Below are 20,557 nucleotides of genomic sequence, written 5' to 3'. Positions count from 1 at the left end.
GCCGAGCACGTTCCTGGCCACCATTGTGTCGCCTGAGCCATAGTTCTTAAAGTGTGGACTTTGGGTCACCGGCATCAGCATCATCCTGCGTACCCCTCTCTTTTATTCTAGTTGTAGAGCATCTGCTCAGCCAGCCCCCTGGTCTTTCTGGCTGGTGTCTGCTCTGCTCTCCCGTCGTAGTCTCAATATTGTTGTGGTAGGCAACGATCAGGCTGCCGCCCTATGTCTCCATCTTGGTCCTCCTTTGTACAGTTAAGTCTTTATTGTTGTTGGTGTCACTGGGAGGAATTGTCCTCCAGGCCAATTGGCCGTGAGGACCCTCTTTGTCCATATAGGAAGAGTTGCTGTGCAGGAGACATGTTTGTGGGCCGGGTCTTGATGCAGCAATGCCTTGGTGCTCACTGAGTATGCCTCTAGAATGCCTCCCTTATGCGAGTGATTGAAATCTGGTGTCAACTCCCACCAACCACTAGATGCCCTCGTTTCTGGGTCTCCAATGCAGTGTGGGTCAGCCACTACCTGAGGCACTCAGCAGGAAAAAGCTTCTGCTCAGCTTGGCTGGGGCGGAGCTACAGGGTGGAGCCTACAACCTTGGCTTCCTGTCAGCCCCGCCCTATGAGGCTCCTGTGTCTGTGTCCCTCTGTATTCCTTGCAAACACCTCTGAGAGAAACGCGCCCTGGAGTTTCGCCCACTGCCAAACAGTCCAGTCCCTCCCCTAATGAATCTGGACTCCCAGATTCTCGCCTGGAACTGGGTTTCAGTGTAGTTGGAACTGGGTCTCAGCGCAGGCTGGCGTCCCTGTCTCCTTCCCAGCAGGGCCACCCAGTGGCGCAGGCAAAAGTCCGTCCTCTGCGCACCTTCCAGTGCGCGCGTCTGGAGCCGCCGCTTCTCTGTGCCTCCGCCACCACATCCCAAATTCATTCCCCCAGCATGCGCCTGGCTTCCCAGGGTTTCGCCCGGAACTGGGGTTCAGCACGGTCCTGAGCTTATGTCTCCTTCCCGCTAGGGCAGTTCAGTGGCGCAGGCAACAGTCCGTCCTTTGCGCCCCTTCCCGTGCGCGCCTCTGGAGCTCTGCCTTCCCCCGCTCCTCTGTGCCTGCGCCCCACAGCCCAGATTCATTCCCCCAGCCTGCGCCTGGCTTCCCAGGGTTTCGCCCGGAACTGGCGCTCAGTGCAGTCGGAGCCGGCGCTTAGCGCACTCCGGAGCCTTTATCTCCTTCCTGCCAGTGAACGCCGGCCAGGCCGTCAGCCGCCCCTTCCTCTCTGGCTCCATCCTCCCCGCAGGGGCGCGTGCTCGTGTCTCCGCCAGTTTCTCCATACCTCAGGCTTTTACGGCTCCCCCGATTGTCCCCGTGGCCTTCTCCTTCCCCCCAGCTGTGGGCATTTCAGTCCGCCAGCTCTCCTGTGGTTCTGAACGATGTCCGTTCTGACCTCTAGTTGTGCCTTTGAAATTGTTGTGCCCGGCTGCAGGTTAGGTGTTTCACCTATGCCGCCATCTTGGTTTCCTCAGATTCTAGGATGCCTGTTGTAAAGGAAAAGTAAAGGCAACCCAAAACTCCCCAAAAAGTAAGAAGCCACCTAGACGTGATGGTGCCGATGTGCTACGTTTCTGAGCAATGGCTGCAAGGTCAGAACAAGAGTTTTACACATTCACACTAATGTCGTCGTATGGAGACCAAAAATAATTTCTGTTTCTTTCTGGAAATTTGATCTGACATCTTTGATTAGTAATGTATTTTAGAAATGTATTTGTATTGATTTCAGAGAGGAAGGGAGAGGGAGAGAGAGAGAGAAACATCAATGACAAGAGAGAATCGTGGATTGGTTGCCTCCTGCAGGCCCCCTATTGGGATGTCCCCCGACCAGGAATCCAACACTCAACCACACCGGCCCATGAATCCTCATATTTTTCCATTTATTATTTTTTTTTAATAGAGTATGAAAGGGAGGAGGAAAGACACACAGAGAGAAACATCGATGGGACAGAGACACATCGATTGGTTGCCTCCAGAGACCCGGGCCAGGATCTCTGCAACCAAGGTACATGCCCTTGACTGGAATCAAACCCGCAACCCTCAGTCCGGGGGCCAACACCCTATCCACTGAGCCAAACCGGCTAGGGCAGTAACCTTCCTTCTTTCTTTTCTTTCTTTCTTTCTTTCTTTCTTTCTTTCTTTCTTTCTTTCTTTCTTTCTTTCTTTCTTCCTTCCTTCCTTCCTTCCTTCCTTCCTTCCTTTCTTTCTTTCTTCCTTTCTTTCTTTCTTTCTTAATATATTTTATTGATTTTTTACAGAGAGGAAGGGAGAGGGATAGAGAGTTAGAAACATCGATCAGCTGCCTCCTGCGCACCTCCTACTGGGGATGTGCCCGCAACCAAGGTACCTGCCCTTGACCGGAATCGAACCTGGGACCTTTCAGTCTGCAGGCCAATGCTCTATTCACTGAGCCAAACCGGCCAGGGCAGTAATGTTTCTTTTTAATAACTTGTTTCAGTACTAGATTTTTTTAAAAACGTACTCAAATATGTCTCAAATTTAATAAGATCTCTATATACACATTTATTTGCTCCTAAACATGAAAATAATTTGTTACTATTCACATTTTTAAAAACCAGAGAATAAGTTAATGCACCATGTATTAATTATGCTCTAGCCAAACTACTCAATGTTTTCTTTTTCACATTCCTTCTACACAAGTTACTTGCTTCTAATACTTCATGTTGAGTTTCATTTTACTGGCTTCAGGCTTCTAAATCACACCAGTAATACTTAAAACTTATTGGTGCGCCGAAACCAGTTTGGCTCAGTGGATAGAGCGTCGGCCTGTGGACTGAAAGGTCCCAGGTTCGATTCCGGTTGCGGGCACATCCCTGGTAGGGGGTGTGCAGGAGGCAGCTGGTCGATGTTTCTAGCTCTCTATTCCTCACCCTTCCTCTCTGTAAAAAATCAATTAAAAAAAAGACTTATTGGTGCTTCTTTGGGTCAAATAAAAAAGTGAAACTGAAATATCAATATAGCCCTGGCTGGCTTGGCTCAGTGGATAGAGCGTCGGCCTGCGAACTGAAGGGTCACGGGTTTGATTCCCGTCAAAGGCATATGCCTGGGTTGCGGGCTCGATCCCCAGTGGGGGGCGTGCAGGAGGCAGCCGATCAATGATGCTCTCTCATCATTGATGTTTCTATCTCTCTCTCCCTCTCCCTTCCTCTCTGAAATCAATAAAAATATATTTAAAAAAAAAGAAATATCAATATATTTATAGACATTCAAATATAAATTACATAGATGAAAGGGTTAAAGAGAATAAAGTGGGGCAGAGAGAACTTGTTGTGCTTAGCAGATATCTTGCAGAAAGCTTGCAGTCTTGAGCACGGCACAGCCTAGATAGCCACTAGACAACTGACGCCAGGGGGAACCAAGGACGGACCGGACCCTTACATCAGCAGAATGGCTTGCAGCTGTTCATAAAAATAATTAATAAGTTATTGATAATTAATAAAACTCTGCCTCTCCCTTCCGTCTCTGCTGATTCCTTTTTTGGACTCAGCTCACCTGCACCCAGGTGCCTGAAATAAAACTTTCTTGGATACATTACGGCCTCATGTCATCGGTGCTCGACCCCGGCCCACTCCGAACCTTTCAATAGATTCCTTATAGGTTACTGGTCTCAAGGTAGACAAGAAAGAGATGCAAGAAAAAAAGACAGCACAGAACGTACATTGTAGGTTATCAAAATATTGATAGACAGTCTGTCCTAGTATAGAGTAGCTTTCCCAAGCTGCTGCCATATGATCCTAAAATTACTAGCAAGAAAAAAACATAGCACAAGAATAAGTTTATGGCTAACTTGACTCCATATCCTAATTATTCTCCATGCGAACATTATCGGAAGGATCTCCATGTGAGATGACAGGCAATAATGACAGTTACTTCTAAGTCTTCTGAATCTAGATTCAGTCCCAATGCTCCTCTCCTGTGGGTCTTTCCAAAGCAGAGACAGGATGTGATATCGAATAACCAAAACATCCTTTGCATCCTTTCGTTCTGAATAGTTGCCCATGTCCATAATCCATGCTTCTTCCTGTAGAGGATGCCTTGCCCCCAACCCAGCCTAAGCCCCTGTGTCCTGCTGTTTTGGTGAATATTCTGGTAGAAGCAAAGGGAATTTGGTACTAAGGTTTTTTGCTAGTACTTCTGAGACAGGTGGAGGGGCAGTTGAATCTTCTCCACTGAGCATCTGAGAAGACTCTGGGGCGAGTTCTCTGGTGAGGCCACTGGAAGTCTAGAAGGTCCTCTTAGATCCCCCAAAGGGTTTGAGCAGAATGTGATGCTCAAAGCGCTCAAATTGTTACAAAGTAACTTGGAAAGAACCATAGAGCCTAGAAATATCGATAAAAATCCAAATTCCAACAAAACGTGGTGAAGTAAAGAGCTAACCTCAGCTAGATTTATTTATTTTTCTTATTTTAAATACTAGAGGCCCGGTGCACAAAATTCATGCACAGGTAGGGTCCGTAGGCCTGGCCGGTGATCAGGGCCGATTGGGGCCTTCTGGCTGCCAGCTGGAGCCTTCCTTCCTTTCAATGCCGTCCCTGGTGGTCAGTGCACATCATAGCGAGCGATCAAACGCCCCGTCTCCTGGTCAAACTCCTGAGGGGACACTTTTATATATAGAGATTTTTAAAATTGATATTAGAGAGAGGGGAAAGGAGAGGGATAGAGAGATAGAAACATCGATGAGAGAGAAAACTCAAGTGGCTGCCTCCTGCACACCCTCTACTGGGGATCGAGCCCACTACCTGTGCGTGTGCCCTGACCAAGAATTGAACCGGTGACCTCTTGGTTCATGGGTTGACGCTCAACCACTGAGCCATCCTGGCAGGGCTAGATGTTTTTTTGAAATGAAAAAACTAATGATGGAACTTCCTTTGTTTGCTCAACTTTATGTCTTTGGGATTTGTTTATTCCTTTTGCCCCCTGTTTAGGTTTTCACTACATACAATCCTGTCTAATAAAGAGGGAATATGCTAATAGATCCTCACGCCATTGTAAAGATGGCAGCACCCACAGCCAATAAGGAGGGAATATGCTAATTGACAGCCACACCCTTAAAGATGGCGGCGCCCACAGCCACAAGATGGCGGCGCCCAGACCCCTCAGCCCTCCAGCTGCCCAGGGCCAGCCCGAGGAGCAGGCAAGCCTTGGATGGTGGCTGCCCTGCTGCCCAGGGCTGCCTGAGGCTCAGGTAACCAGGGCCAGCCGAGGCTTGCGCTGCCGGCAGTGGCAGCAGCAGAGGTGTGATGGGGTATTGCCTTCATCTGATTGCTGGGTCGTCTCTGCCCCTGAGGGCTCCCAGACTGTGGGCAGGCCAGGCTGAGGGACGCCCCCTCTCCAGTGCATGAATTTTCATGCACCGGGCCTCTAGTACCATAATAATTATCAATGAGCATTTAGACAGTTTCTAAAAACTTTTTTTCTAAAATTTTTGTTCCAATGAACAAAATAAGATTTGATATCAAATCCCCACAAAGGAAATCACTGGGTCCCAAAGCAGTCACATTTTATATTTTGACAGGTGTCACCAAATTGTCCTCCAAAGAGGTTGTTTCCATTGACACCCCTGCCAGCAGTGTCTAAACTCTCTAAAAACAGACTTTCTGAACCCATTCTGCCTGTCCCTGGTCAGAAAATTCCAGAGGGAGGAGGCGAGCAGTCCTCGGATTCACATTCCGTCGAATGCATTGGCCCTGATGTGAGTGGTTTTTTCCTGAAAATAATTTATGTTCACAGGAAATTTTGTGCATGAACCTATCTGAATTTCCTCAGAAGTCCATCCCCAAATTAGGTATCAACGTTAAGTCTTTTAAAAATGAAACACAACCATTTTGGTTTTATTTGTTTGTTTGGGCGGAGAAGGGGACACGGCCACGAGGAGGTCAGCTCTATCACTCACTACCTGAAAACAGACACAGACCCTCCTGGAGACACGAGGGTCTAAAACAAACAAAACAAAACAAGCAACAGCCCTCACAGAACTTCTGGAAGGTCTCTGAGGAGGTGATATTTCTGGTGAAGAAAAATTTCAGCAAAGATCAGAAGCCTCGCCCAGCCGGCGTGGCTCAGTGGCTCAGCGTCAATGACGTATGAACCAGGAGGTCAGGGTTCAATTCCCGGTCGGGGCATATGCCTGGGTCTCAGGCTCCATCCCCAGTGTGGGGTGTGCAAGAAGGCAGCTGATCAATGATTCTCTCTCATCATTGATGTTTCTAGCTCTCTCTCCCTCTCCCTCTCTGAAATTAATAAAAAAAATATATATATATAAAAGATCAGAAGCCTCCACGTTTATGCCAATGTGCTTGGTTTGGTTAAATTCTAGCGGCATTAAGCTTGTGCTTTTGAAGGTGACAGAGGAGGCAGAGAGCCCCTTGGCGAGGGACAGCCTGTCCTCGCTGGGCCTCGGTGTTCCGGGCTGAAAAAAGATGACCCACTTTCTTACCTGGAACTGAAGGGCTGGCGAGGTCAGCCTGCTGCTGTCCCAGGTGCTCTCTGCCCACAGCGGCACCAAGGTTACTCTTTCCTCTCCCCATTCCTGTCTCTGTAGCCACAGAGGGAGGCTTCAGGGCTACTGACCACGGATAGGCGAGGCCAGGCAGAGACCTGGGAAGGTGTGCTGGCAACAGGGCTGGAGACACGGCGACAAAGAGAGACTCAGAGGCAGAGGGACGGATGGAGACTTGGAATGGGAATGAGGTGGCGAGATGAGGCAGCGCAGAGCAAGGCCAGGCCAGAGGCAGGCCCTGTGGAGTGGAAAGCAGGGGGGGGGGCCCAGGAGGCAGGTCCCACCAAGAAGTGCTGTTTGCCCCTCTGACAGCTGGGGAGCCTTGGAGCAGCCAGGCACCTGGGGCTCTTCTCCCTAAATTACCCCAAATCCTGTGGGTCTCCCCAGGGGTTCAAAGTTCCCTCTGCTCTCTCTCCCTTACCAGATCTGACTGTGCCTTTCCTGCTCACACACCTGCCATGGCTCCCCATTTCCCTCCACCCATGGAGCTGAGCTTCAGGTGCTCTGCGGGGATGGTCTAGTGGAGCCAGCAGAATAAGTGAATAATAATGATAATTTAAAAAAATCCTTACCACTGATTTTTAGAGAGAGTGGAAGTGGGGGGGGGGGGGAGGGGGAGAAACATCGATGTGAGAGAAACTCGGCAATTGGTTGCCTCCCACTCGCACCCTGACGGGCCAATGCTCTAACCATTGGTATGATAATGTTTTAGGTCCTATGTCTAGCCCCGAGTTCAGCCCTTGATGTGGGTCAGCTCTTGGACCCCACGGCTGGCTGCACAGTGAGGGGGTCTTAAGTCAAAGGCCAGTCTCCTGGTCTGTAGCCCTGGCTGACTGCAGAGGGAGAAGCCGTTGCCTGCGCACTTCTGGATTTATGCCAGGGTGTGTGTGTGTGTGTGTGTGTGTGTGTGTGTGTGTGTGTTCTCAGACTCACCCTCAGCCCCAAGCTCTGTGCCTGTAGCAGGCAGCAAACAGGCAGGAGGCTGGGGCATCCCCTGGTGGCCACAGCGGGACGCAGAGGCTGGAGCTCTTACTCCTCTCCTCAGCCTCACTTCCTCCTTTGGGGTGGGGCGCAGGTAAAGACCCTGATCAGGTACCACCAAGCCCCAGGTTGGTGAGGGAGTAATGAGCATGACTAGCTGAGGGGGGTCAGTTTTCCACGGCTCCTACTTCTCTCCCCACACCAGCCTCTTCAGAAATTTTTCAAAACAAAATTAAAAATTTTTAAAAATATATTTTTTATTGATTTCAGAGAGGAGGAGAGAGGGAGAGAGAGAAAGAAACATCAATGATGAGAGAGAATCATTGATCAGCTGCCTCCTGCATGCCTCCGACTAGAGATCCAGCCCGTCAGGGGATCGAGACCTGACTGGGAATACAACCGTAACCTCCTGGTTCAAAAGTCGAGGCTGGACCTCTGAGCCACACCAGGCCAGAGTTTAAAATTTTAAAGGTAATACATGTGCATGATTTTTAAAATGCAAACATTACAAAAATATATACAGAGAAACATGAGAGTGCCTACCCCACCAACCTCCAACCCCCAAACTCCTGGTCCTCCCCTGCCCCCCCGCCCCACCCCAGAGGCCACAGCTGTGACCAGTACTTCTTTTGGAAATATTTGGATACAAGTCTCCCCGGAATTATTTCTTTCCTGCTTTTTATATTATGAGTCTCCCAGATATGCTTTGGCCTTTTAAAGAGTTGTATAGTATTCTACTGTGTGAATGCACACTCACTTAAAGTCCCCAATTTGCTGACATTGAGGTTGTTCCCAATTTAAAAAAAATATGTTTTTACTGATTTTTTGAGAGAGAGGGAGAAGGAGAGGGAGAGAGGGAAACATCGATTGTCTGCCTCCTGCATGCAGCCCGGCCATGTGCTCTGACCAGGAATCGAACTGGCAACCTTTTGGTGCACAGGTCGATGCCCACCCACGGAGCCACGCCGGCCAGGGCTATTTTCAATTTTGTTTTTGCAATTACCAAAAATGTAATAATGTCCTCTTCCTCCCTCTCCTTTTTAAAAATACATTTTAAATTTTGGAATAATTTTAGATTTACAGAAAATTTGCAGAGATAATACAGAGTCCCTGATTAGCCCTCACCAAGCTTCGTCCATTGTTAGCACCTTATATACCACTAGAAGCCCGGTGCATGAAATTCGTGCACAAGGGAGTGGGGTCCCTCAACCTGGCCTGCACCCTCTCACAATCCGGGACCCCTCGGAGGATATCCGACTGCAGGTTTAGGCTCGATCCCACATTGGGCCTAAACCGGCAGTCAGACCTCCCTCTAGCAATCCAGGACTGCTGGCTCCTAACTGCTCGCCTGCCTGCCTGATTGCCCCTAACCACTCTGCCTGCCTGCCTGATCACCCCTAACCACTCTGCCTGCCTGCCTAATTGCCCCTAACCACTCTATCTGACTGCCTGATCGCCCCTAACCGCCTCTGTCTAGGCCCTCGCTGCCACGGCTTCATCCGGAATGACCTCCAGAAGGTCATTCAGTTGTCTGGTCTAATTAGCATGTTACGCTTTTATTATTATAGATGATTCCTTTGTCAAAACTAGCAAATTAACCTTAGTTAACTAAACTCCAGGTTTTATTTGATTTACCCACTAAGTGTTTTTCTGTTCCAAGATCCAACCCAGGATTCTGCATTGCATTTAACCCATCAATTGCTTTTGATGTATCCGTGTACATCTGCCTGTAGGAAGTAGCCAGAAGGGGAACTGATGGGTCGAATGGTATTTGCACTTTAATGTTGAGAGTCTAGGAAACTGCCATGAGCAGTTCCACCTGTGCTGCGTGGGATTGCTTGTTTCCCCACAGCAGAGCCAACACAGTGTATTTGCAAACTTTTAACCTATTTTTGTTTTTATCTTTGCCAAACTAGTTGGTGGAAAGTGGTACCACGTTGTTGTTTCCATTTGCATTTCTTTTCTAGGAGTGAGGAGGCTGGGTGCTTTGTTGGCATGTTTCCGTGAACTGACTGTTCATGTTCTTTGTCATTTTTCTGTAGGTTATCATTTTTTTTTGCTTAATTTCTAAGAGCCCCTTACATAAAATAGAAATGATTCCTGGGTATGAAAAACAACAACTATCTGAATGAGTCTTTCTTTTCTTCCAAACGATTTTCTAGCTAGTTGTTGAGACATAGGAAAGTTCAGTTCATTCTTTTGGGTCTTCTATATATAAAACCATACCACCAGCAGGTAATATTATTAGGTTTAATTGTTTCTGATGTATTCCTGCCAAAAATGCCAACCAGAAATTATAAGGAAACATCACACAAACTCAAACTCAGACTCCACAGAATGACTGGCCTGGGCTTTTTAAAAATGCAATAGTATGAAAGGCAAAGACACACTGAGGAAAGTTCCAGAGTAAAGCAGATGACAGCAACTTGACAAATAGTGTGTGAGCCAAAATACTCTTTTGTTATAAAGGACATTATCAGAACAGTTGGCAAAATCTGTTTGAGGCTTGCAGATTAGATAACAGTTTTTTATTAATGTCCATTTCCTGATTTTCATAATTGTACCACGATTATGTGAGAGAATGTCTTTGTTTTTAGGAAACGCAAACTCAAATATTTATGGGTAAAGAGACATCATTTCTCCAAGTTTTTCAGAAAGGTAGAAAGGGAGGGAGGGAGGAAGGGAGGGAGGGAGGGAGGAAGAAGAAGAAGAGGAGGAGGGGGAGGAGGAGGAGGAGGAGGAGGGGGAGGAGGAGGAGGAAGACAGCAAAGCTGGTCAAAGTTAACATCTGTGGAATCTGGGTAAAGAGTGCCCCGCGTAATTTGTACTCATCTTCCAGTTTTTCTGTAAGTCTTATGTTATGTCAAATATAAAGGTAAAATCCAAAAAATAATATGAAATTGCACCACATAAAATTGTTATTTCAATTATTTTTGACCTTATATAAACAATACTTTCATATGATTCAACTTATATGTTCGTTCTCTTTCTCTTGTCTAATATTTATATCTCTGTTTTTCTTGTCTCATTGCATGGTCAGTACCGCCAAAACACTATTAAACACTTGACAGTGCTTCTCTTTACCTTGTCCCTGAATTTGATGGCCCTTTCAGAACTTTCCTCATGTGATCCATTAGTATGGTGAATTTTATTGACAAACTTCGGAATAGTGAGCCATCCCTGCACCTCAGGTATAAGCCACCTCTGATGTGACATATTTTAAAAAGTGTAACTCGGTTTTCTTTGCTGAAATATCGTTCGGGAGTTTCGTACCATCCCACAGGAAGAGGGGCCTGCCGTTTTCCTGTTGTGCTACCTTTGTCAGCTCCTGGTGTCACAGAGAAGCCCCCTCTCCACACATGATTCCAATCCCTCCTGTCACAAAGCACACCGAGGCCCAGGGAGCAGAAGTGACCCATTCAGGCCACTCCCAAGCCAGGCCTGGGTCCTAAGTCCCCATGTCTGTGGGATGAGGGAACACTACCCTCAGAGGGGACTCCAGTCCCAGGTCAGCAATGTCGCACTGGGCGTTTCAATGAACCTGTTCCCTGTCTGTGGAATAAGCTCAAGATGGGCGGGGAGAGAGGAGGCGTCTCCTTTGTTTCCGTTCCGAGCGGCTGGTCTAAAGCTGAGCGTTGATGGATATGGACTGGGCACCTCATCCAGCGCGGGCACCGCGAAGCGTGCGCCCCAGGACCGTGCAGTGTCCGTCCTCCGGGCTGGAGCCCGCGTCCCGCTCGGGGCTGACTCACCCGTGGGTGCGCCGCGCCGGCCGCCGGCAGCCCCCAGAGGGGGTGGGGCGGGAGCGCGAGCGGGGGCGGGGGCTGGGCCGGTGTCGGGACCCCGAGCGGGGCCGGGGGTGCGGCAGTCTTCGCTGGGGGTCCATCTCGGCTTCCAGGGCTTTACTGCCGGGGGAGGAGGAGGGGCCGGTGAGAACGTGGACCCCGGCCCCCAGGGGCCCCCCAGCACTCTTCCTCCTTTCCTGGGAACCCCAACCCTGAGGGTCCTAATCCTTTCTCCACCCCGGCCACGCCCGGGACCCCTCCCCCGAAGCTCGGCTCCAGATCCCCGGCCCCTCCCTCGATACTTCTTTTTGGGGCACCCTCCCATCACCTTCCCAGGGCCCCCCATATGCGTCCGACCCAAAGAACCCAGGCCTCCAGCGTGCCGGCCCCAACCTGGGGAGTCCCTCTCTCTACGTGCCCACCCCGCTCCCCACCCCAGGTTCCAACTGCAGGGCCCCCACTCGGGTTCTCCCAAGGCCCCGCCCCCCTCCTGTCACTCACACGCGCTCGCGCAGAGCCGCCTCCCGGGCCGCGCAGGCTCCGCCCTCGGCCTCGGCTGCGCGTGCGCGCCGCTGCTCCTCCTCCAGCAGCCGCGAGGCCTCGGTGGCCGCTGCCTCCCATCGCGCCAGGGCTTCTGCGGGCGCAGCGGGCGCGGTCAGGCGGGACAACGGGCTCCCGACCCGGCGCGTGCCGGCGGCGGAGTTCATAGTCTGCCTATGATTTGCGTGCTTTGCTTTAATTGAATTAAGTTTGTGTGCTGTTTACATGGCCTTTACGTGCCACTTGAAGTTTTCATAGGTTTGCGTTGCTTTTGGAAGTCGATTACATATTTTGCTGCATTTGCGTTTTTTGTGACCGCTGCATGTTATGTGCATTTCTTTCATAAGTTTTCGCATTCATCTGCATGTTGTTTGCATTATGTTTCCAGCTGTGCTCGTAACTAGGAATCTAGGCTCCTCCCACCTCTAGCCCTGCTCAGCACCCCTTCGCCCCAACACACCTGTCAGCGCCCCGTTCTCGGCGCCCATCTGAGTCCCCTGGGCCTTGGCCTCGTCCATCTCAGTCTTCAGTGTCTTCAGTTGGGTCTGAAGCCGGCTCTGCAGAGTGGAGGGGACGTGAGGGGGGAATCCTGGGAGGGCAGAAGGAGTGAACTGGCCCTGCTCTTTCTAGGGGAGACTGAGACGACCCTGATGTTCCCTGAGCTTTGTTGGCATGTCCTTTGGGGTCCTGTAGTCTGGAATACCGCGAGGTGACAGCTGCCTGCCTGGAGTGAGGTTAACCCCTACGTCCACGGCCCCCCAAGCCATGGGGATGTGGAAAGGGTTTGGCTCTGCAGTCAGACTGTGGTTCCCATCCCAGCTACATCTAGACTTGCCAACTGGGGGTTAAAACCAACACCAGCCCATTTGGTTGTTGGCAGTGACCGCATTTGTGGGTAGTTTGTCACCTCTCGGAGACATTCTGCAAAGCAACTAGCTTGGCCTTCGAGCGCCTTCCAGTCTTCCATTGGGAGGCAAAGTCAGAATTTGAACCAAGGGCAGGCTGCTCTTAGCGTTGGCTGTGCCACACCCTCCCCTTAGGTAGGCAGGAAGGGGGCAAGGGGTCTGTTTTGAATTTTAAAATTCACACACAGCCCAACCTCTGCTGGGCCCGGTACACTGAGGCACACAGTAGTTAATAAACGTGAATCGTTGGGACTTTGAGGATGGGTGTGGTTCTTGTGAGGCCTAGGGTTGGGAAAGGTTAAGAAAGTGTGAAGGAGGCGGCCAGAGAAAAAGGGAGGACCTGGCTGGTACCTCCTCCAAGAAGCTAACTTTAGCCTCCAAATTACAGGTGACGTGAATGTCCTTTTCCCAAAATAGGGCTGGGACACTGGCTCGGGGGGGGGGGGGGTTGTTGAGTGGGCACTTGGGGGAAAGGGTAAAACAGGTCTCCCCAGGTGGGCTTAGGGCTCTGGGGCTTCTCTATCCACCACTGTTTCTCTGGCAAATAGCAGAGGACAGTGGGGCCGTCTGGATCAGCAGGTGTAACAAAGGATGACTGACATGGGAGGAGCTGGGATTATGGTGTTATTCTCATTCTCAGGGAAGAATTGGGGAAATGCCTTGGCCAGTGTGGTTCAGCGGGGTGGGCGTCCTCCTGTGCACCGAGGGGTTGCTGGTTTGATTTCTGGTCAGGGCACATGCCCAGGCTGGGGGCTCAATCTCCGATAGGGGGCATGCAGGAGACAGCCCATGTTGGGCTCTCACACAATGTTTCTCTCTCCCTTCCTCTCTCTTTAAAAATCAGTAAAAAATCTTTAAAAAAAGAATTGGGGGAAACTGCCCTAGGCGGTTTGGCCCAGTGGATAGAGGATCAGCCTGCAGACCAAAGGGTCCAGGGTTCGATTCCGGGCAAGGGTTGCAGGCTCCTCCCCGGCCTGGGCCCTGGTCGGGGCTCTTGCAGGAGGCAACCAATCGAGGTGTTTCTCTCACATGGGTGTTTCTCTCTGTCTTTCCCTCTCTCTTCCACTCTCCCTAAAAATCAATGGAAAAAGATCCTTGGGTGAGGATTAACAACAACAACAAAAGAATTGGGGAAACCAAGGCACAAGGGGAAACCAAGGCACATTCCTGTGTGTATGCAGACCCCCCACCACATTCTGGATGCCCCAGCCCCCAACACTGCCCACCTACCTGGCGGCTCTCACAGGCCCTTAGAGCCTCCTCCAGCTCCCGATGGACAGCCTTGGCCTGGTCCAGCTGCCTGGCCAGAGCCTCCTCGCGTTGGGCAGCCTCTGCCAGCTGGCGCTGCAGCTCCTGGACCTCCAGCGTGGGGTCCCCGGGCGGCACCGTGGCGTTGACTCCCAGCTCCAGCTCTGGGCAGTGAGAGCCCCTGGAGGCGGCGGCAGCCAGATTCCAGGCCAGAAGGGCTGCCCCGGCTGCAGCCGCAGCCAGGAACACAGCAGCCCCGCACAGGGCGAGCACTCGCCAAGCGTACCCCGGCTCCGGCCCAGGCTCGGCCATGCTGCTGTCCACAGCTCAGGCCTGGAGACGGCCACGAGCATTTAATTGGCACCTTAGGATGCCAGGGACACCCACGGGTCCGCCCAGCCAGGGCGTGTTTCCCAAATCCCTTGGGAGGGGTTGGTCCTCACCAGGAGCCAGGCCAGGCCTGGGGTCCTGCATTCCAGTCCTGCCTCTGCCTCTGAGTGCTCTTCTCTGAGCTTCAGTTTGCCCCTCTGTGAAGTGGGGATGGCAGGAGGTCCTTAGGGCTTAGTGATCATCACTTGGGCACATCCAGGCAGAGGGGGTCCTTGGCAATGTGCCAGGGGCATATTGTCCCCATTCTGTTCAAGAAGAAACTGAGGCTGTAAGACTAAAGGCTACTTGACTGACTGAGGTCGGCCTGGGTCAGGCTGTCATACGTTCTTTGACCAACTCTGAGGGTCAGAGGGAAGATAGCTGCGAGGGTGGACGGACCACATCGCCCTGCTTATTCTCCACTGGGTCGCCAGGGGGCGATCTTACAACGTGCATCAGATCCAGGCCAGTTCACAAAGCCCCTCTCAGAATCAAATCTCCTCCTCCTCCACCCTCCTACCTTCAACTCCTCCTGGCCTTCCTCCATTTTTATTTTTATTTTTTTTCATTTTTAAAAATAAATCTTTACTGTTCAGATTTTTACAATTGTTCCTCCTTTCCCCCCGCCATAGCTCCCCTCCACCCAGTTCCCACCCCACCCTCTGCCCTTACCCCGCCCCCCCACTGTCCTCATCCATAGGTGTATGATTTTTGTCCAGTCTCTTCCCGCACCCCCCACACCCTTTCCCCCGCAGAGAATTGTCAGTCCACTCCCTTTCTTTCTTTTTTTTTAAAAAATATATTTTATTGATTTTTTACAGAGAGGAAGAGAGAGGGATAGAGAGTTAGAAACATCAATGAGAGAGAAACATTGATCAGCTGCCTCTTGCACACCCCCTACTAGGGATGTGCCCGCAACCAAGGTACATGCCCTTGACCGGAATCGAACCGGGGACCTTTCAGTCCGCAGGCTGACGCTCTATCCACTGAGCCAAACCGGTTTCGGCAGTCCACTCCCTTTCTATGCCCCTGATTCTATTATATTCACCAGTTTATTCTCTTCATCAGATTTTTTATTCACTTGATTTTTAGATTCACTTGTTGTAGACATGTATTTGTTGTTCATAGTTTTTATATTTACCTTTTTATTCTTCTTCCTCTTCTTAGAGAATACCTTTCAGCATTTCATATAATACTGGTTTGGTGGTGATGAATTCCTTTAGCTTTTTCTTATCTGTGAAGCTCTTTATCTGACCTTTAATTCTGAATGATAGCTTTGCTGGGTAGAGTAATCTTGGTTATAGGTTCTTGCTATTCATCACTTTGAATATTTCTTGCCACACCTGTCTGGCCTGCATAGTTTCTGTTGAGAAATCAGCTGACAATCGTATGGGTGCTCCCTTGTAGGTAACTAACTGTTTTTCTCTTGCTGCTTTTAATATTCTCTCTTTGTCTTTTGCTCTTGGCATTTTAATTATGATGTGTCTTGGTGTGGGCCTCTTTGGATTCCTTTTGTTTGGGGTTCTCTGTGCTTCCTGGACTTGTAAGTCTATTTCTTTCACCAGGTGGGGGAAGTTTTCGGTCATTATTTCTTCAAATAGATTTTCAGTATCTTGCTCTCTCTCTTCTTCTGGCACCCCCATAATTCGGATATTGGTACGCTTGCAGTTGTCCCAGAGGCTCCTTACACTGCCTTCATATTTTTGGATTATTATTTTTTTTCCTGTTGGGTGTTTTTTGCTGCTTTGTATTTCAAATCCATGACTTGATTCTTGCGATCCTCTAGTCTGCTGTTGGGTCTCTGTATATTATTTTTTATTTCAGTCAGTGTATGCTTAATTTCTAGTTGGTCCTTTTTCATATCCTCGAGGGTCTCACTAAATTTATCGGCCTTTTCTAGAAAATTCTTGAAAAACCTTATAACTGTGGTTTTGAACTCTATATCCAGTCATTTGCTTTCCTCCATTTCTTTCATTTGTGACCTGTTTCTTTGTCTCCGCATTTTAACTGCTTCCCTGAGTTGATAGAGTGGCTTTGTGTGCTAGGTGTCCTATATGGCCCAGTGGCTCAGCCTCCCCACTTACCTGAGGTGGACACTCTTGGTGCACCCCTTTGTGGGCTGTGTGCACAGTCTTGTTGTAGTTAAGCCTTGGTTGTTTTTGGTATCACTGGGAGGAATTGACCTCCAGGCCAATTGGCTGTGAGGATCAGCTGTGTCTACGCTGGGAGAACTTCTGTGCTGGAGACACCCTTATGAGAGAAGACTTGCAAAAGCCTCTGCGCTCAGCTTGGATGGGGCGGAGTCTCAGGGAAGAGCCAACAGCATTGGTTTCCCGTCAGCCCTGCCCTAAGAGGCCCCGGGTCTCAGTGTCCCACAATAATCGCTGCAAGCACCTCTGAGAGAAAGCCGCCCTCGAGTTTCGCCCACTACCAGACAGTCCAGTTCCTCCCCAAATGAGTCTGGGTCCCCAGAGTCTCACCCGGAACTGGAGTTCAGAGGAGTCAGGATCTTTTGTCTCGTTTCCGCTTGAGAAACCCAGCCGTGTATTCAGTTGCCAGCCCTCTCCGCGCGCGCGCCTCCGTACCTCTGCCTTCCGCAGCTCCTGTGAGTCTCAGTGTGCTTTTCTCTTTCCTTCTAGTTGCAGAATTTCCACTTAGCCAGCCTTCCTGTGGTTCTGGATGATGTCTGTTTTGTCTTTTAGTTGTAGTTTTGAAATTGTTGTGTGAGGCATCAGTTTAGGTGTTTACCTATGCTGCCATCTTGGTTTCTCCCCATTTTTATTTTTTACTTTCTGTTAATCCTCAGTCGAGGATATTTTTCCATTGATTTAAAAATTTATTTCATTGATTTCAGAGAGGAAGAAAGAGGAAGAGTGAGATAGAAACATCAATGATGAGAGCATGCCCCACCGCCCCCTCCACTGGCGATGGAGCACTCAACCCGGGCATGTGCCCTTGACTGAAATTGAACCCAGGACCCTTCAGCTCACCAGCCTACTTTCTATCCAAACTGGCTAGGGCAGGTCTTCCTCTATTAAAAAAAAAACATTTTTTAAAAATTGATTTCAGAGAGGAAGAGGAAGAGGGAGAGGGAGATAGAAACATCAATGATGAGAGAGAATCATTGATCAGCTGCCTCCTGCACACTCCACACTGGGGATAAAGCCTGCAACTCGGGCATGTTCCTCTGACTGGAATCAAACCCGGGAAACTTCAGTCCAGGCTGACGCTCTATCCACTGAGCCAAACTGGCTGGGGCTCTTCCTCCATTTTTATCTCCTCTTCCTCTTCCTCCCTACTCCCCCTCTTTCTTTGCCTCCCAGTTTGCCCCACCCTTTACCCTTCACCCCTTCCTAAACCGTTACCCTCTTCTCCCTCCTCCTCCTCCTTCCTCTGCAAGCCCTCTGGTGCCCCTTTCATGTCCTTTTCTTCTCCTCGGCACACACCAGCCCTCCTCAGTGCTCTTCTGGCAAGCACCTTCCTACCCCAGGGCCTTTGCATGGCTGTTCCCTGTGCCAGAGGGCCCTTATCTCCCTCTGTGACCTCTATCCCTCCTCCTTCATTCATTGGTGTATGTTCTCCTCTAGAACTCCCCCCTCCCCAATAGCTTCAGGTTCCTTTTGATGATCTCTCAGCTCTGCTGTACTTTAATGTGGAGTTTGACTGGTTCCCAGCTGCCTCCCCCATCAGACTGGACGAACCCCTAAAAGCAAAGCTCACATCTGCCTGGTTCCCATTGCCCCAGCCTGGGGCCTGGCACACAGTGGTTGGGCAGGAAATGTGAGCTGAGAAAACACTGTGAACTAGAATCTCAGTGTCCTGACTCCCCACCCCTGCACCCCCCCCTCCCTTTTATTCCCCATGAAGAAATCAGAGCCCAGAGAGGCCAAGTCTCAGGCCAGGAACACACAGCAGCTGCTGGTCACTGCCGGATTCCTGTGGGACTTGGAACCCCTACAGACCTGCAGGCGTGAGTCCTGACTTCTCAACCCCTGGCTCAGATGGCCACAGCCAGCAGGGGAAGTGGGGCACTTTTAGGAAGGAGAAAAGTTTATAATTGGGCCATTGTGTCGGGGTTTGTGAGGAGACATTGAACAGGTCAAATTCATCTCCTTGGGCTTTGGGGCTGGCAACACTGTTTTGTTTTGTTTTTGCAACATTCTGGTAGCCCAGCTGGGAGTGGGAGAGGAGGAGGGGAGGAGGGGGGAAGTGATGAGGTCATATGGCCCCGTGGAAATAAGGGAACACGCAGAAGTCAAGGGTTCAATCACCTGAGCAGCTGAGAACCCTGAGCAAGTCCAGAAACTTCTCTGGACCCGTTTCCTCATTTGTTAGGTGAGGTTGGTGGGAGTGAAATGACTCAGGCGGGCTTCATGAGCTCCCCCTGAGCCCTCCTGCAGGCTGGGTATACAGAAGGGGGAGGGGTGCCCCAGTTTAGCCCTCTAGAGCAGAGGTTCTCACAGAATATGATTCTGACCCCCAGGGGACACTGATAATATCTCAAGGCAGCTCTTGTCACAACCTGGGGGTAGGAGGGTCTGGCACCTAGTGGGTGGAGGCCAGGGATACCGTGACCTCCTACCCATTCAGGGCAGCCCCACCACAGAAAGCACTCACTCCAGCTCAGATGTGGACAGAGCAGAGGTGGAGAAATCCTGCCCTAGAATGTCAGAGTGAGGCAGGAAGGAAATTGACAAAGTCCATGCACAGAGACATGGTCTGGGAGGTGGGGAGTTGTGAGCAGGGGAGGGGAGGGGACAAAAAGGCCAGGGGAGCGTGTGGCAGGGAAGGTGTTTGGGGGTCCCTGGGTGGACAGCAGGAGCCATAGAGGGGGATCTATTGACCACCTCATTGGGGACTGCAGGACCTGAGGGCAGTGCAGAATTTGGGCAGACACAAGGGTCCTGACCCCAGTGTCATGCACAGGAAGTTTCATGAACAATAGTCAGGATCTCAGTAGAAGATGGAGGAAGTAAGATAACAGACAGGAAGGAATTGAGGGGGCACGTGAGGATCCAAGAGAGTGGGTGAAGGGTCCATCAGGATGGTGGCCCTCCACTTTGGAGAAGCAGACTCCCTGGAAGTGGGGTTCTGCAGGATGAATAAGAATTTGGGGGATGGAGGAGGGAGGTACCGGGCGACAAATGCCTGGCCTGGGTGTGTCTGCAGATTCAGGTCTGAATCCCAGCCCCACACTTTCTGCCTTTATTTTTTTTTAATTGATTATTCTTTGTCGGAAGCCGCCCATTGTCCTCTGATTGAGACATTGGTAGCTGAAGCAACTTCCACCTGTCAATCTTATGTAAATCCTTGCTGATTGGCTATGATTGGAATTGCCTACCTCTATGGGTGGATCCCAAAGTCTTAATAAAAGGGATAACAAAGCCAGAGAGGTGTGTAGTCCTCCCACTAGAGGTGGGCTCCCGCCTGGCCCCCAATATTGCCAAATTAATATATTTTCTAGTCTCTTTCATTTGTGTGTGGCCTCCTCCAGGATCCGAACCCTGAACCTGAACCCTGAACCACGCTGGACGTGAAATTCTTTATATTGATTGATTGATTTTAGAGAGAGAGGGAGTGAGGGAGAGACACATCATTTGGTTGTCTCACTTCTTTATGCACTCATTGATTGATTCTTGTCTGTGCCCTTACTGAGGATTGAACTGTGACCTTGGCATACCTCAAGGACACTCCAACCAACTGCGCTACCCAGCCAGGGCTTAACTAATTTTTAGAGAGAGAGAGAAGAGGGGAAGGGAGAGAGAAACATCGATGTGAGAGCAAAACATTGATTGGCTGGATCCTGCATGCCCCCTAGCCGGGAAGGAGCCAGCAACCCGGGCGTGAGCCTTGACCAGGAATTGAACTGGCCACCTTTTGGTGCTTGGGAAGATGCACAACCAACTGAGCCACACCCACCGGGGCCAGCCCTGCACTTTCCATGCGAGGGGACGGGGAACCCAGACAAGGTGTCCTTCTCCTCACAACCCCCGTTTCCATGGAAAGGGATGGGGAACAGGAGCCTCAGGAGAGTGTGAGGAGATAAGGCTAGAATGCTGAGCACTGAGGAGGCACTGATGGGGGTGGGGGAAGGGTGGACAGTCCATTAGGATGAATCTATCGGAAAAGAGGGCTGGGTAGGCAGTGGTTGGGTGGTACCTGACCAAACCCTGT

At 50.4% G+C, this 20,557-nt stretch overlaps 1 protein-coding gene across 1 annotated transcript; it reads right to left on the bottom strand.

Moving 5' to 3' along the window:
* Nucleotides 1-11,284: 11,284 nt before the first annotated feature.
* On the bottom strand, nt 11,285-14,326 carry CCDC194 (coiled-coil domain containing 194). Its single transcript, XM_028134408.1, has 4 exons — nt 13,997-14,326; nt 12,322-12,418; nt 11,823-11,955; nt 11,285-11,441 (listed from the first exon to the last, which is right to left on the bottom strand). The coding sequence occupies exons 1-4, from the start codon at nt 14,324-14,326 to the stop codon at nt 11,285-11,287; spliced, it is 717 nt and encodes a 238-aa protein (XP_027990209.1).
* Between the last annotated feature and the right edge of the window lie 6,231 nt (nt 14,327-20,557).

This window comes from Eptesicus fuscus, chromosome 6 (genome assembly GCF_027574615.1).
Source record: "Eptesicus fuscus isolate TK198812 chromosome 6, DD_ASM_mEF_20220401, whole genome shotgun sequence".
Taxonomy (NCBI): domain Eukaryota; kingdom Metazoa; phylum Chordata; class Mammalia; order Chiroptera; family Vespertilionidae; genus Eptesicus; species Eptesicus fuscus.
This window is presented reverse-complemented; position numbering and strand designations above follow the sequence as displayed.

Coding starts and splice junctions, on each gene's coding strand:
- CCDC194 (XM_028134408.1), bottom strand. CDS start 14,326: ATGGCCGAGCCTGGGCCGGAGCCGGGGTACGCTTGGCGAGTGCTCGCC. Junction 12,419..13,996: donor GGGCCTGTGAGAGCCGCCAG/GTAGGTGGGCAG, acceptor TCCACTCTGCAG/AGCCGGCTTCAGACCCAACT. Junction 11,442..11,822: donor GCGGCTCTGCGCGAGCGCGT/GTGAGTGACAGG, acceptor CTCCCCCGGCAG/TAAAGCCCTGGAAGCCGAGA.